Genomic DNA, 12915 nt, shown 5'->3' with positions numbered 1-12915 from the left:
TTAAAGAAAGAGCCAAGACATCATGTCAAACCTACTTATCTATTGTTCTCTTATTTACCAACAATATTGTAATATTGTTAAAACTGTTTTTGAATTTAGTATCAGTATTATAGCCCAAATAATTTGCTGTTTAGCACGAACAATGTCATTTCCACCACAACCTGTCTTTACCACCACAATGAACACCGTGGTGGAAATGACTGTGGTGGAAATGACATTTCCCCACTTTCCCTCTAAAATCTCATGCTATGTTAGCCTGCTAATATTAGTTTTAGAGTTAGCATTAAATATACACAAATTACACATTATTAAATTAAATGTATCCAGTTATTTTTACGTCCATGTGAAATATGAGCTGTTTGGAAATGACGACCAATAAACATACTCTCAGTTTTACTCATATTTACCTTGATTTTTCTTCTTTTCATTACCCCCTGTAGAGGACACCATTTCATCCAGCCATGTGTTCCACTGTGGAGTTTCTGTTGCTATGGTTACTAAATATACAAACCTAAAACACTGATCCCAGGATTCTATTTTGTACAGTGTGGTGGAAATGACAGTGACCCCAAGGGACAAGGGTTCTATTTATGAAAAATATAGGAAAATGTGAATATGTATCACAATATATAATATGTAGAATTGAAATAAATGGTATTTTATCATTTGTACTTGAAATCTACATTATTTAAATATTTAATTTAGAATTAAGCGAGGTTGAAGATACAAAGTCTGGCTTAGGGACAGAGGGAAAACAGTAAAAACCATGCATAAAAGGCCTCATATTATATAATAAAAAGAATGATTGAGCCATGATACATTTTTTATAAGTTCCCCTTAGGGTGGAGTAAGTATGACAAAAACAAAAAAGAAGAAATGTTTTTTAGTTTTTATTATTTCATCCAGGGACAAGAAAAGTACCATAGTTAAAGAATCACCCATGAGTGGTTTTGCATGACATTTGCCATATTGCCTTGGCAAGACAGTACAAACAGATCTGGAACCAGGTTAAATCAGTCACTGAGATACAGAATAATCAATGTCTAATGAAATTCCCTTCCAATGAAGGACTGGGTCTAATCAGTTGCGCACTGAGTAGAGATAAGTGCTGTAAAAGGGTACAGTGTCTACTACCTACTGCTGACTACTCCTGAGAAGTGCACTTCAAATAAGTGTAAGCGCCCAATTCAAATAATGCCAGTCCCAGTTTAAACACTGTACATTCTAGCTACAGTTGAAGTTGGAAGTTTACATACACCTTAGCCAAATACATTTAAACTCAGTTTTTCACAATTCCTGGCATTTAATCCTAGTAAGAATTCCCGTCTTAGGTCAGTTAGGATCACCATTTTATTTTAAGAATGTGAAATGTCAGAATAATAGTAGAGATAATTATTTATTTCAGCTTTTATTTCTTTCATCACATTCCCAATGGGTCAGAAGTTTACATACACTCAATTAGTATTTGGTAGCATTGCCTTTAAATTGTTTAACTTGGGTCAAACGTTTCCGGTAGCCTTGCACAAGCTTCCCACAATAAGTTGGGTGAATTTTGGCCCATTCCTCCTGACAGAGCTGGTGTAACTGAGTCAGGTTTGTAGGCCTCCTTGCTCACACATGCTTTTTCAGTTCTGCCCACACATTTTCTATAGGATTGAGGTCAGGGCTTTGTGATGGCCACTCCAATACCTTGACTTTGTTGTCCTTAAGCCATTTTGCCACAACTTTGGAAGTATGCTTGGGTTCATTGTCTATTTGGAAGACCTATTTGCGAACAAGCTTTAACTTCCTGACTGATGTCTTGAGATGTTGCTTCAATATATCCACATAATTTTCCTTCCTCATGATGCCATCTATTTTGTGAAGTGCACCAGTCCCTCCAGCAGCAAAGCACCCCCACAGCATGATGCTGCCACCCCAGTGCATCACAGTTGGGATGGTGTTCTTTTGCTTGCAAGCCCCCCCTTTTTCCTCCAAACATAACGATGGTCATTATGGCCAAACAGTTATATTTTTGTTTCATCCGACCAGAGGACATTTCTCCAAAAAGTACGATCTTTGTCCCCATGTCCAGATGCAAACCGTATTCTGGCTTTTTTATGGCGGTTTTGGAGCAGTGGCTTCTTCCTTGCTGAGTGGCCTTTCAAGTTATGTTGATATAGGACTCGTTTTACTGTAGATATAGATACTTTTGTACCTGTTTCCTCCAGCATCTTCACAAGGTCCTTTGCTGTTGTTCTGGGATTGATTTGCACTTTTCGCACCAAAGTACGTTCATCTCTAGGAGACAGAACGCGTCTCCTTCCTAAGCGATATGATGGCTGTGTGGTCCCATGGTGTATATACTTGCGTATTATTGTTTGTACAGATGAACGTGGTACCTTCAGGCGTTTGGAAATTGCTCCCAAGGATGAACCAGACTTGTAGAGGTCTACCATTTTTCTTCCGAGGTCTTGGCTGATTTCTTTTGATTTTCCCATGATGTCAAGCAAAGAGAGACTGAGTTTGAAGGAAGGTCTTGAAATACATCCACAGGTACACCTCCAATTGACTCAAATGATGTCAATTAGCTTATCAGAAGCTTCTAAAGCCATTACATACTTTTCTGGAATTTTCCAAGTTGTTTAAAGGCACAGTCAACTTAGTGTATGTAAACTTCTGACCTACTGGAGTTGTGATACAGTGAATTATAAGTGAAATAATCTGTCTGTAAACAATTGCTGGAAAAATGACTTGTGTCATGCACAAAGTAGATGTCCTAACCGACTTGCCAAAACTATAGTTTGTTAACAAGAAATGTGTGGAGTGGTTGAAAAACGAGTTTTAATGACTCCAACCTAAGTGTATGTAAACTTCCGACTTCAAGTGTATATCCAACATTCAATGTTTTAGCACCACCGAGTTGCCAAACGTCAGCCTCGAAACCTTAATGATTTGGAGAAGATCTGCAAAGAGGAGTGGAACAAAATCCCTCCTGAGATGTGTGCGAACCTGGTGGCCAACTACAAGAAACGTCTGACCTCTGTGATTGCCAACAAGGGTTTTGCCACCAAGTATTAAGTCATGTTTTGCAGAGGGGTCAAATACTTATTTCCCTAATTAAAATGCAAATCAATTTATAACATTTCTGACATGCTTTTTTCTGGATTTTTTTGTTGTAATTCTGTCTCTCACTGTTCAAATAAACCAACCATTAAAATTATAGACTGATCATGTCTATGTCAGTGGGCAAACGTACAAAATCAGCAGGGGATCAAATACTTTTTTCCCTCACTGTATATTGTGTACTGTTTAATGTTAGTGCTATGTGTGTAACATTTAAAGCTATTGCCACGTCCTATTGAAAAGCTTCTGGTTACGCTAACCTATTTAGGCCTAGATCTCCCTTGGAAAATAGATTATTTATCTCTATATGACTTCCTGTATTAAAATAAAGGTTATACAAAGTACAGCTCTAACACCCTCATTCCTCTGTAACAGAGTCTCTGCTTGTGTCCCAAATGGCACAATATTAGCCATATAGTGTACTACTTTTGACCAGAGCTCTATGGGTAAATGTAAATGTCAAAAGTAGTACACTATATAGGGTGTTATTTAGGATACAGCCTATTGCTCTGCACTGAACTCTATACCAGATATAGCAGGCTATACTGTAGTCACATGTTATTGCTGAAGGCAGAAGTTAATGTGATTTTGTGCTGCGTTAAAATAATCCATGGTTCATGCCGTAGATGGTCTATGGTCTTCTGTAGCTCAATTGGTAGAGCATGGCGCTTGGAATGCCAGGGTAGTGGGTTCGATCCCCGGGACCACCCATATGTAAAAATGTATGCGCACATGACTGTAAGTTGCTTTGGATAAAAGCGCCTGCTAAATGGCATATTATTATGTTTACCAACTTCTGTGCTTTCGTTCTCCAGGGCAGGCTAATGCAACTTAGATAGAACTGTACTGTGTGTGTGTGTGTGTGTGTTTGAGTACAAGGGTGTGATTGTGTGTGTATGTCTGTATACATGCATATGTGTGTGTGTGACTGTGTGCATAAAGTGCAGTGAAAAAAGTATTTGCCTTTTTTCTGTTTTTGTCTACTTTTGCATATTTTTTACTCTGAATGTTTTTATATCTTCACCCAAAACCTAATAATAGATAGAGGGAACCTGAGTGAATGAATAACACTGCATTTTGATAATTATTTTAATTTTATTAACAAAGTTATGCAACACCCAATGCCCCTGTGTGAAAAAGTAATTGCCTCCTCATACTCAGTAACTGGTTGTGCGACCTTTAGCTGCAATGACTGCAACAAAACGCTTCCTGTAGTTGTTGATTATTCACGCACATCGCTGTGGAGGAATGCATGACTCAGGTGCGCTTCAGCTCAAGGACGGATGGCCTGACATTCTCCTTCAGAATGAACCGATACAGAGCAGCATTCATGGTTCCTTCAATGATGGCAAGTCGTCCATGTCCTGAGGCAGCAAACCATCTCACTACCACCACCATGCTTGACCATTGGTATGAGGTTCTTACTGTGGAATGCAGTGTTTGGCTTGACTCAGAACCTGGACGACTTGCCATCATTGAAGGAACCATGAATGCAGGCCATCCATCCGTGAGCAGAAGCTGAAGCACAGCTGGGTCATGCAGCAAGATCCAAAACACAACAGCAAGTCTACATCAGAATGACTGAAAAGCAACAAATTAAACGTTTTGGAATGGCTTAGTCAAAGCCCAGACCTAAACCCAATTGAGATGTTGTGGCAGGACCTGAAACGTGTAGTTCATGCTCGAAAACCCTAAAATGTCGCTGAATTAAAGAAGTTCTGCATGGAAGAAGCGATGTGAGAGACTGATCAACAACTACAGGAAGCGTTTGGTTGCAGTCATTGCAGCTAAAGATGTCAATCCAGTTATTGAGCATAAGGGGGCAATTACTTTTTCACACAAGGGTATTGGGTGTTGCGTAACTTTGTTTATAAAATAACTACAATAATTATCAAATTGTTGTGATATTTCTTCACTCAGGTTCCCTTTATTTAATATTAGGTTTTGGTTGAAGATCTAAAAACATTCAGTGTCCAAAATATGCAAAAATAAAGAAAGTCCAAAAGGGGGCAAATACTTTTTAACAGCACTGTGCATACGTGTGTCCATGTGTGTGTGTGTAGTGATTATTCTGGAGGCCTCTGCATGGTCAGGGCAGGGGTATGTCATTCTTCCGTCAGACTTCCTGTCTTTCTCTCCTGCATGCAGCACACAGCCCTGGAACGGAAGACAGGCTGGAGGAGCCCTCCAAGCAGATGCTTGGCAGAGAAAGAGAAAAGGGAGAGAGGGGAAGATAAAAGAGTGCAGAGGTAAAGTGACGACGCGTGAGAGTAGGAGAGAGAGGGTTAAGATAGAAAGAGGGAGTGAGAGAGAGAGAGAGAGAGAGAGAGAGAGAGAGAGAGAGAGAGAGAGAGAGAGAGAGAGAGAGAGGGGTAGACGAAAGAGTGCAGGAGTAAAGGCAGAGGTGGAGGGACAGGGAGAGTGTGAGAGAGAGTGTAAAAAATAGGGTTAAGAGAGAGAACAAGAGAGAGAGATAGATGGGGGCTAAGAGCGAGAGAAGGAGGAGGCTAAACTACTGGGAGAGATCGATGGGAAACAATAGTGATATAAACCAGATGTAGAAAGAGAAAGGGAGGGAGGGAGATAAAAAAGGAGGGAGGGAGGGAGAGGGAGTTAGAGTGAGATGGAAGGCAGTCTATAAGATACTGATTTCCTTTCCTGAATCCCCCTAAATAACACAAACCATGAGGAGGAAACCCACTGACCCCCCACTGGGCACACCATGTCATTTCAACGTGGAAATGTGGGTAATATTTGGTTGAGACATTGATAAATGAGATTACAACCTTATTCACCCACCCAAAAAGACAGCAAGAAGTTTGTTGACATCTCAATGTTTTATCACTATACTTTCAACCATTTAAAAGCACAACCAAATTCCAATGAAAAAACAATGTCAGATATTTTGTTTTAATAAAACAACTTAATGTGTTATCACTGTGCTTCATCTAATAGCACAACCAAATGACATGGATTGCAGTTGATTACATTAAAAGTACATAGTGCAAGTGATTAATGATGTTCAAGATTCTGCACAGATTATTATAGCAATTGTGAATATCTCCACAGACCTGCGACCTTTGCATGCTATCTTGAACATGCAAGCTTTCTATGATTACATAAGAAGATATTTATAGTTACAGTAGGCTAACCTCAAAATGTGGCCATGGATATGTTACTCATTTTAAGGTTGAGTAAATACTGTTATATTAGTTTGTAAGATAGCCTTAACTTTAGACTATTTACTGTTTTACAAAAGTAATATTGAATATCAACATTTACAGGATATCTAATGCTTGGGTAGTTTATCTGAGCCACTGACTTAAACCTATTCTTTAACTTTTATATTTGGTTTAGTTGGAGATGTTAATCCAACATATAATTTGTTAACTTGTTAATAGGCTATTTACTGTATTGCAAAAGTGCTATTGAATTGTGTTCGGTTGTCAATGCAACTAAATATCAACATTTGAAGGAGATGTATCTTTTGTGCCACTGACTTAGTCTGGCTTTAATTCCAGTTTGTCTACAAATTAATAATTTATATGTTGGATTCACGTCTCCATCTCAACCAAAAATCTGAGTTAAGGGATAGGACTAAATCAAATCAAACTTTATTTAAAGTGCATTTAAAGTTTGATTTGATTTGATTTAGCCATATTCTTTAACTTAGATTTTTGGATGAGTTGGAGACGTGATTGCAACATATCAATTAAACATTTTTTAGACAAACTGGAATTAAAGCCAGACTAAGTCAGTGGCATAGATGGAACTATCCAAGCAGAAGATACATCTTCTTCAAATGTTGATATTTGGTTGCAATGACAACCAAGCACAATTTAATATCCAGTTTGTCTGCAAATTAATAATTGATATGTTGGATTCACGTCTCCATCTCAATAATCATTCTCATTCTGTCACCTCCTCCTCCTCCTCCTCCTCCTCCTCCTCCTCCTCCTCCTCCTCCTCCTCCTCCTCCTCCTCCTCCTCCTCCTCCCCATCTCTGCCTCTTCCTCATCTCAGTCTTTCGTCACAGTTTGTCTTGTGATTTTTCCCTTGCCCCGCTTGGTCGGCCTGGCATGTCCCCTAAGTGTTTCAAAATAACTAGAGACAAGACTAGGGAATGCTGTCTGGCACTGAAAATTACTCTCAGTGTGTGTGTGTGTGTGTGTGTGTGTGTGTGTGTGTGTGTGTGTGTGTGTGTGTGTGTGTGTGTGTGTGTGTGTGTGTGTGTGTGTGTGTGTGTGTGTGTGAGTGTGTGTTTGTGTGAGTGTGTGTGTGTATGCTTGCCTCATTTGCATGTGTGTGTGTGTGTGTTTGTATGCTTGCATCAGTGTCATGTTTGCATGTTAAATTATATGTGATCTTGCATGCGTGCATGAGTGTGCATGTGTGTGTGTGAGAGAGAAAGAAGAATAACAGAAAAAAAGAACAAGAACAAGTGGAGTGTCAGCAGAGCAAGTGATGTTTTCCATCCATCCCCCTCTCCATCTCTCTTCCAAACTTTCTCTTCAGAAACAGAGAAATAAAATCCCTCTACTCATGTTCTCACTCCCCTGCATTCCCTCCATCCCTTGTTCTTTCTTTTTCACTCCCTCTCTTTCTTTATTCCAGGTCCAATGTGGAAAATGCGTCATCACCCAAACCACTGTCGCTACTCTCCAAGTTCTCTTAAAAGTCCCCACCCCCTTCCTCTCTCTCTTTCTCCCTCGCCCTCGTTCCCTCCTCTCTCACTCGCTCTTTCTGTCTGTCTCTCTCTTTCTCCCTCTGTCTTGTTTCCCTCTTTTCTCACTCTGTCTCTGTGTGCATCTCTCTCTTTCCCTCCATCCCCCCCCTCTCTTTCTCTCTGTCTCACAGTTGCCAGGCGGCTCCACCCAGTCCACAGCAGGAGAAACAGTAAAAGAGCTAATTCTGTCCATCTTTCTCTCTCTCTCTCTCTCTCTCTCTCTCTCTCTCTCTGTTTCTCTCTCTGTGAGTCTGTTTATCTCTCTCTATTTCTGTCTCGCCCTGTCTCTGTCTCTGTCTGTCTGTCAAAACTAGTGGTAACAATCAAAGTCTGGGTGTCAGAGAAGAACAGTAGTATAATTGTTATACAGAGAGAAGGTATTGGTCACTGTTCCATTGCTTACTGCTTCTCAATGATCCAGTCTCTAAATAAACATAGTGATGAAAACATGGAGAAGACTATTCTTATCATTACCATTTAGCCCTATTATCTAGCATGCAGCTTTAACTTCATGTCAATGCATGTGTAATAGGCTACACACTGAGATAAAAAGCTAAAGCTAAATCTAAATTCCTAAACCTAAATATTGCATCTTTGCTGAACATTGACAGGCTATCCAAAGAGGAGGATGTATTACAGTCAATGTGATAGGCTAGTTTACAGTTAGGGAATTTCCATGTTTGTTTAAGGGGGAAACGAGCACATATTTGCAAAGAGAGGCAGGAAGTTAGAGTTAAATTCTTTATTGCAATGTCTAACGCTACATAGTGGCCTATAAACTAGCATACAATGTTCCATTTATAAAGTCATGATTATACTGATACATAGACTATGTCTAGGAAAATAGCAAGAATAGCCTATAGCCTACTCTATAGTCTATAGGCCTATACCATCAAATAATATATGCTATAACTTGCTTTATAATTTCGTTAAAATTGCATTATTTTCCATCAGTTGCTTCAGGTATAGAAGCAGGCCAGGCAGGAAACTCCGGCCGCCTGTTTCTGCATCCCTAGGCTACAGTCTACAGAACAGAAGGGACTTACCATGATATGACTCCGTCTGGGCAGCCTACATTGTCGTCTGTAACTTTCCTGGACGCGCTTCCTCCAACCATCCACTCCTATAGAGACTATAGAAATGTCTCCATGCAAGAATATTTCGCCTATTCCAATCGTTAAATCCGTTGTAGTCCCGTAACGTGGTCGGGTAGTGTGTTGTCGGTTGTGACTGAGTACTTTTGTTTCACAGACAACAAGCAAGAGAAAACTGTATGATTGCCGTCGCACGGTCTTCCCCGTCAATCTCTGCCTCTACCGTTATTTCCCTGTGCAGATTCTGCAAGGCAAGCGTGTAAAAATGGTTTTTTTCCTCCCCGTCTCCTAATGTTGGTCCCACACTCCTCCTCCCTCTGCTCCCTCGCTCCTTGCGCCTCACACAGTTAACAAGAGAGCTACAGTCTGACTTTCAACCGCCCGGGCTCCACTCAAACTTTCCATTTTTTCCTCCAGCGTTAAATAAATGTATAAACAATAAACAATCAAACGTTGTCACTCCACCCACATGTAATTACACTGTATTTATAGATACTCATTTTATACCATGATTAGCGCATTTGATATTTGCCCGTTAAATTAACCTACATTTTCTTGGTTTATAGGCATAGGCATTGCACGCACACTTTGAAACTTTGTCATAAACGTTGTGCATTCAAAGTTCCTTTAAATGGTAATCGTTCCAAACATTAAGATCATGCAGATAGGATATTTTTTCTTTCTTTCACAGAGAATCATGTTGTCCTTACAGACAGGGATTGTACCTCTTATTCCTTATACAAAATTATGTTAATATCTCAAATAGATTTTATACTTGGGGGCCCACTGTAGACCTAGTGTAAAATAGCGGACCCATTTTGGCCAAGTAATGTCCAATTCCGGGAGACTTTAGTTAACCGAGCTTAATAGCCAAGCAGCCAAACATGTATTCAAGTGCTGAATGGGTTATTTACAAGTGCAAGAGTGCAGTGAACGAATTGCAAAAAGACAAAACAAAAAAACATGTACAAAACACCAAAAGGAAATTGATTTACAAGCTAATCTTATCTGAATGAAATGTAATAATCTGTAGTTCACATCATTACACCTAGGCCTTTGTTACATTACAGCCTTATTATAAAATAGATGCAATTATTTTTTCCCCTCATCAATCTACACACAATACCCCATAATGACAAAAACAGGTTTTTATAATTTTTTGCAGATTTCTAAAAAATAGAAAACAGAAATACCTTATTTACATAGGTATTCAGACTCTTTGCTATGAGACTTGAAATTGAGCTCATGTGCATCCTTTTTCCGTTGATCATCCTTGAGATGTTTCTACAACTTGATTGGAGTCCACCTGTGGTAAAATGATTGGACATGATTTGGAAAGGCACACACCTGTCTATATAAGGTCCCACAGTTGAAAGTGCATGTCAGAGCAAAAACCAAGCCATGGAATTGTCCGTAGAGCTCCGAGACAGGATTGGGGAAGGGTACCAAAACATTTCTGCACCACTGAAGGTCCCCAAGAACACAGTGGCCTCCATCATTCTTAAATGGAAGAAGTTTGGAACCACCAAGACTCTTCCTAGACCTGGCCGCCTGGCCAAACTGAGCAAATGGGGGAGAAGGGCCTTGGTCAAGGAGGTGACCAAGAATCTGATGGTCACTCTGACAGAGCTTCAGAGTTCCTCTGTGGAGATGGGAGAAACTTCCAGGAGGACAACCATCTCTGCAGCACTCCACCAATCATGCCTTTATGGTAGAGTGGCGTAGACGGAAGCCACTCCTCAGTAAAAGGCACATGACAGCCCATGGAGGAGGAGGTGTGATGGTGTGGGGGTGCTTTGCTGGTATTTTGATATATTTTGATTTGTTTAACACTTTTTTGGTTACTACATGATTCCAAATGTGTTATTTTATAGTTTTGATGTCTTCACAATTATTCTACAATGTAAAATATTTTAAAAAATTAAGAAAAGCCCTTGAATGAGTAGGTGTGTCCAAACTTTTGATTGTATATGTTATACATTTTTAATCCAACCACAGGAGTCCGCTCTCAATGTTCAAAATACACCAGAGAGCATAATTTAGCCACAGAGGATCATTTGTTTCTAAAAAATAACTGTGGATTAATTTGATCATAAGCAAATACAGGTAACTGCCAAAATAAAGGAAACACCAAGATAGTGTCTTAAAAGGGTGTTTAGCCACCACGAGCAGCCAGAACATCTTCAATGTGCCTTAGCATAGATTCTACAAGTGGACCTAAACCATACCAGGAAAAATACACCACACCATGACATATTTGTATCCCTCCTTTACTCAAGTGTTTACTTTATTTTGGCAGTTAAATGTTGCCCGCGATGGGAAGGGCTGGCCAGCATGCACGTCACATATACAGCCTGTTGCATTGTGGCCATAGACATATAATCCATAGAAGGGTTTTGGAATTTCTTACCCTGGCAATTTGACTATTAAACTGATGAGTACACTTGCAATGGCTGCCAGTCCTGACCTGAATGGAAAGAGAAGACTGATCTGTCTGTAGAACCAACAACTCTACATTTTTTTGCGAACAGCAGCACTGTTTTTCAAAGTAGCTCATCTTGAGATAGGCTGTTGCCAAGAGTGTGCAAAGCTGTCATCAAGGCAAAGGGTGGCTACTTTGAAGAATCTCAAATATAAAATATATTTTGATTTGTTTAACTCTTTTTGGGTTACTACATGATTCCATATGTGTTATTTCATAGTTTTGATGTCTTCACTATTATTCTACAATGTAGAAAATAGTAAAAATAAACAAAAACCCTTGAATGAGTAGGTGTGTCCAAACGTTTGACTGGGACTGTACATGTAAGGTAAATACTGTATATATTGTCTCGTACTGTTGTACAATCTTTGTGTTGCTTCATTGGGGTGGGTTATTGTTTGTTTAAATTCCAAACCATATTGATCTCAATTTGTTAGTGGCAGAGTAACCCAGCCTCCTGTAGCTCAGTTGGTAGAGTATGGAGCTTGCAACGCCAGGGTTGTGGGTTCGATTCCCACGGGAGGCCAGTATGAAAAATGTATGCACTCACTTAACTGTAAATTGCTCTGGATAAAAGTATCTACTAAAGTGTAAATGTAACCACTCCTTTTGGTCATTTGTGTGGTATTAAAAAAAATTCAGCTAATGTCTTCTACCATGTAAATGACGTAGAGTTGCATGAAATGTGTTTAATCAAAAGAAATTCTGGACTCAACAAATGTTCCCCATGTGTGGAAATCTTAAAAACGACTCTGCTCTACTGTAGCCTATGCTACATTGCAAATTTGATTATTGCTTTATTATAAAGGGTATTTTTCTTCAACAGTAAATTTACCACGCATCGAATTGCATCTTGGTGCACAGATTTGTTTACAGAAAATTACGGTGTGCGGGGGCTATAAAAAAAAAAGCAAAACCCCCGGGCCTATGATTTCTTAATCTGGCCCTGGGAATGCGGTTGCAACAATGTTATGTAGGGCTACTGAAATGCTGCCATTTCTCACCCACACTCACAGCCACAGACAGTTTTACAAAATGTAACAGCGACCTCCTGTGGTCACCAATGATCAGGACATACTGTACGGTTCACAAACCTTTTCTAGGGACTGAGATTACGTATCACAGTTACATAAATGACAGTTTGACATAATGAAAAATCTATTGTATTTGAGAGACATTAGAAAGAGACACTATTGACCATACATTGTTTTGTATAGCACTTTTCAGGAGCTGTTTACAGGCAAAATACACAAAGCATCAACACAATAATACATACATATATTAGCAATAGTCAATGTAATCGAGACAAACAGTTCAAAAGAGTACATACCATTATAGTCTTGTGGCAGACTGACATACCTTAAATAACCTCCCATGTTATTGGTAATGGTAAAGAGGTTAGCATTTTGTATTTTTAATTCATGATTAATTCATGATTATTCATAATCATGGTAGCATTCACATTCACGTATAAGTGTTCAGAAACATATTCTAATCTTATTTACAGT

The 12915-nt window shown here is 39.4% G+C and overlaps 1 protein-coding gene across 1 annotated transcript in view; it reads right to left on the bottom strand.

Annotated features, from left to right (window-relative positions):
- The window catches only part of arhgef40 (Rho guanine nucleotide exchange factor (GEF) 40), a 44260-nt gene extending 35010 nt beyond the window's left edge, over positions 1-9250 (bottom strand). Inside the window, exon 1 of the mRNA XM_041882746.2 lies at positions 8878-9250. Coding sequence (XP_041738680.2) covers positions 8878-8880 — 3 coding nt within the window. The 5' untranslated portion in view covers positions 8881-9250. The remainder of the gene's footprint in view (positions 1-8877) is intronic.
- Between the last annotated feature and the right edge of the window lie 3665 nt (positions 9251-12915).

Source organism: Coregonus clupeaformis, chromosome 8 (assembly GCF_020615455.1).
Source record: "Coregonus clupeaformis isolate EN_2021a chromosome 8, ASM2061545v1, whole genome shotgun sequence".
Lineage (NCBI taxonomy): Eukaryota > Metazoa > Chordata > Actinopteri > Salmoniformes > Salmonidae > Coregonus > Coregonus clupeaformis.
This window is presented reverse-complemented; position numbering and strand designations above follow the sequence as displayed.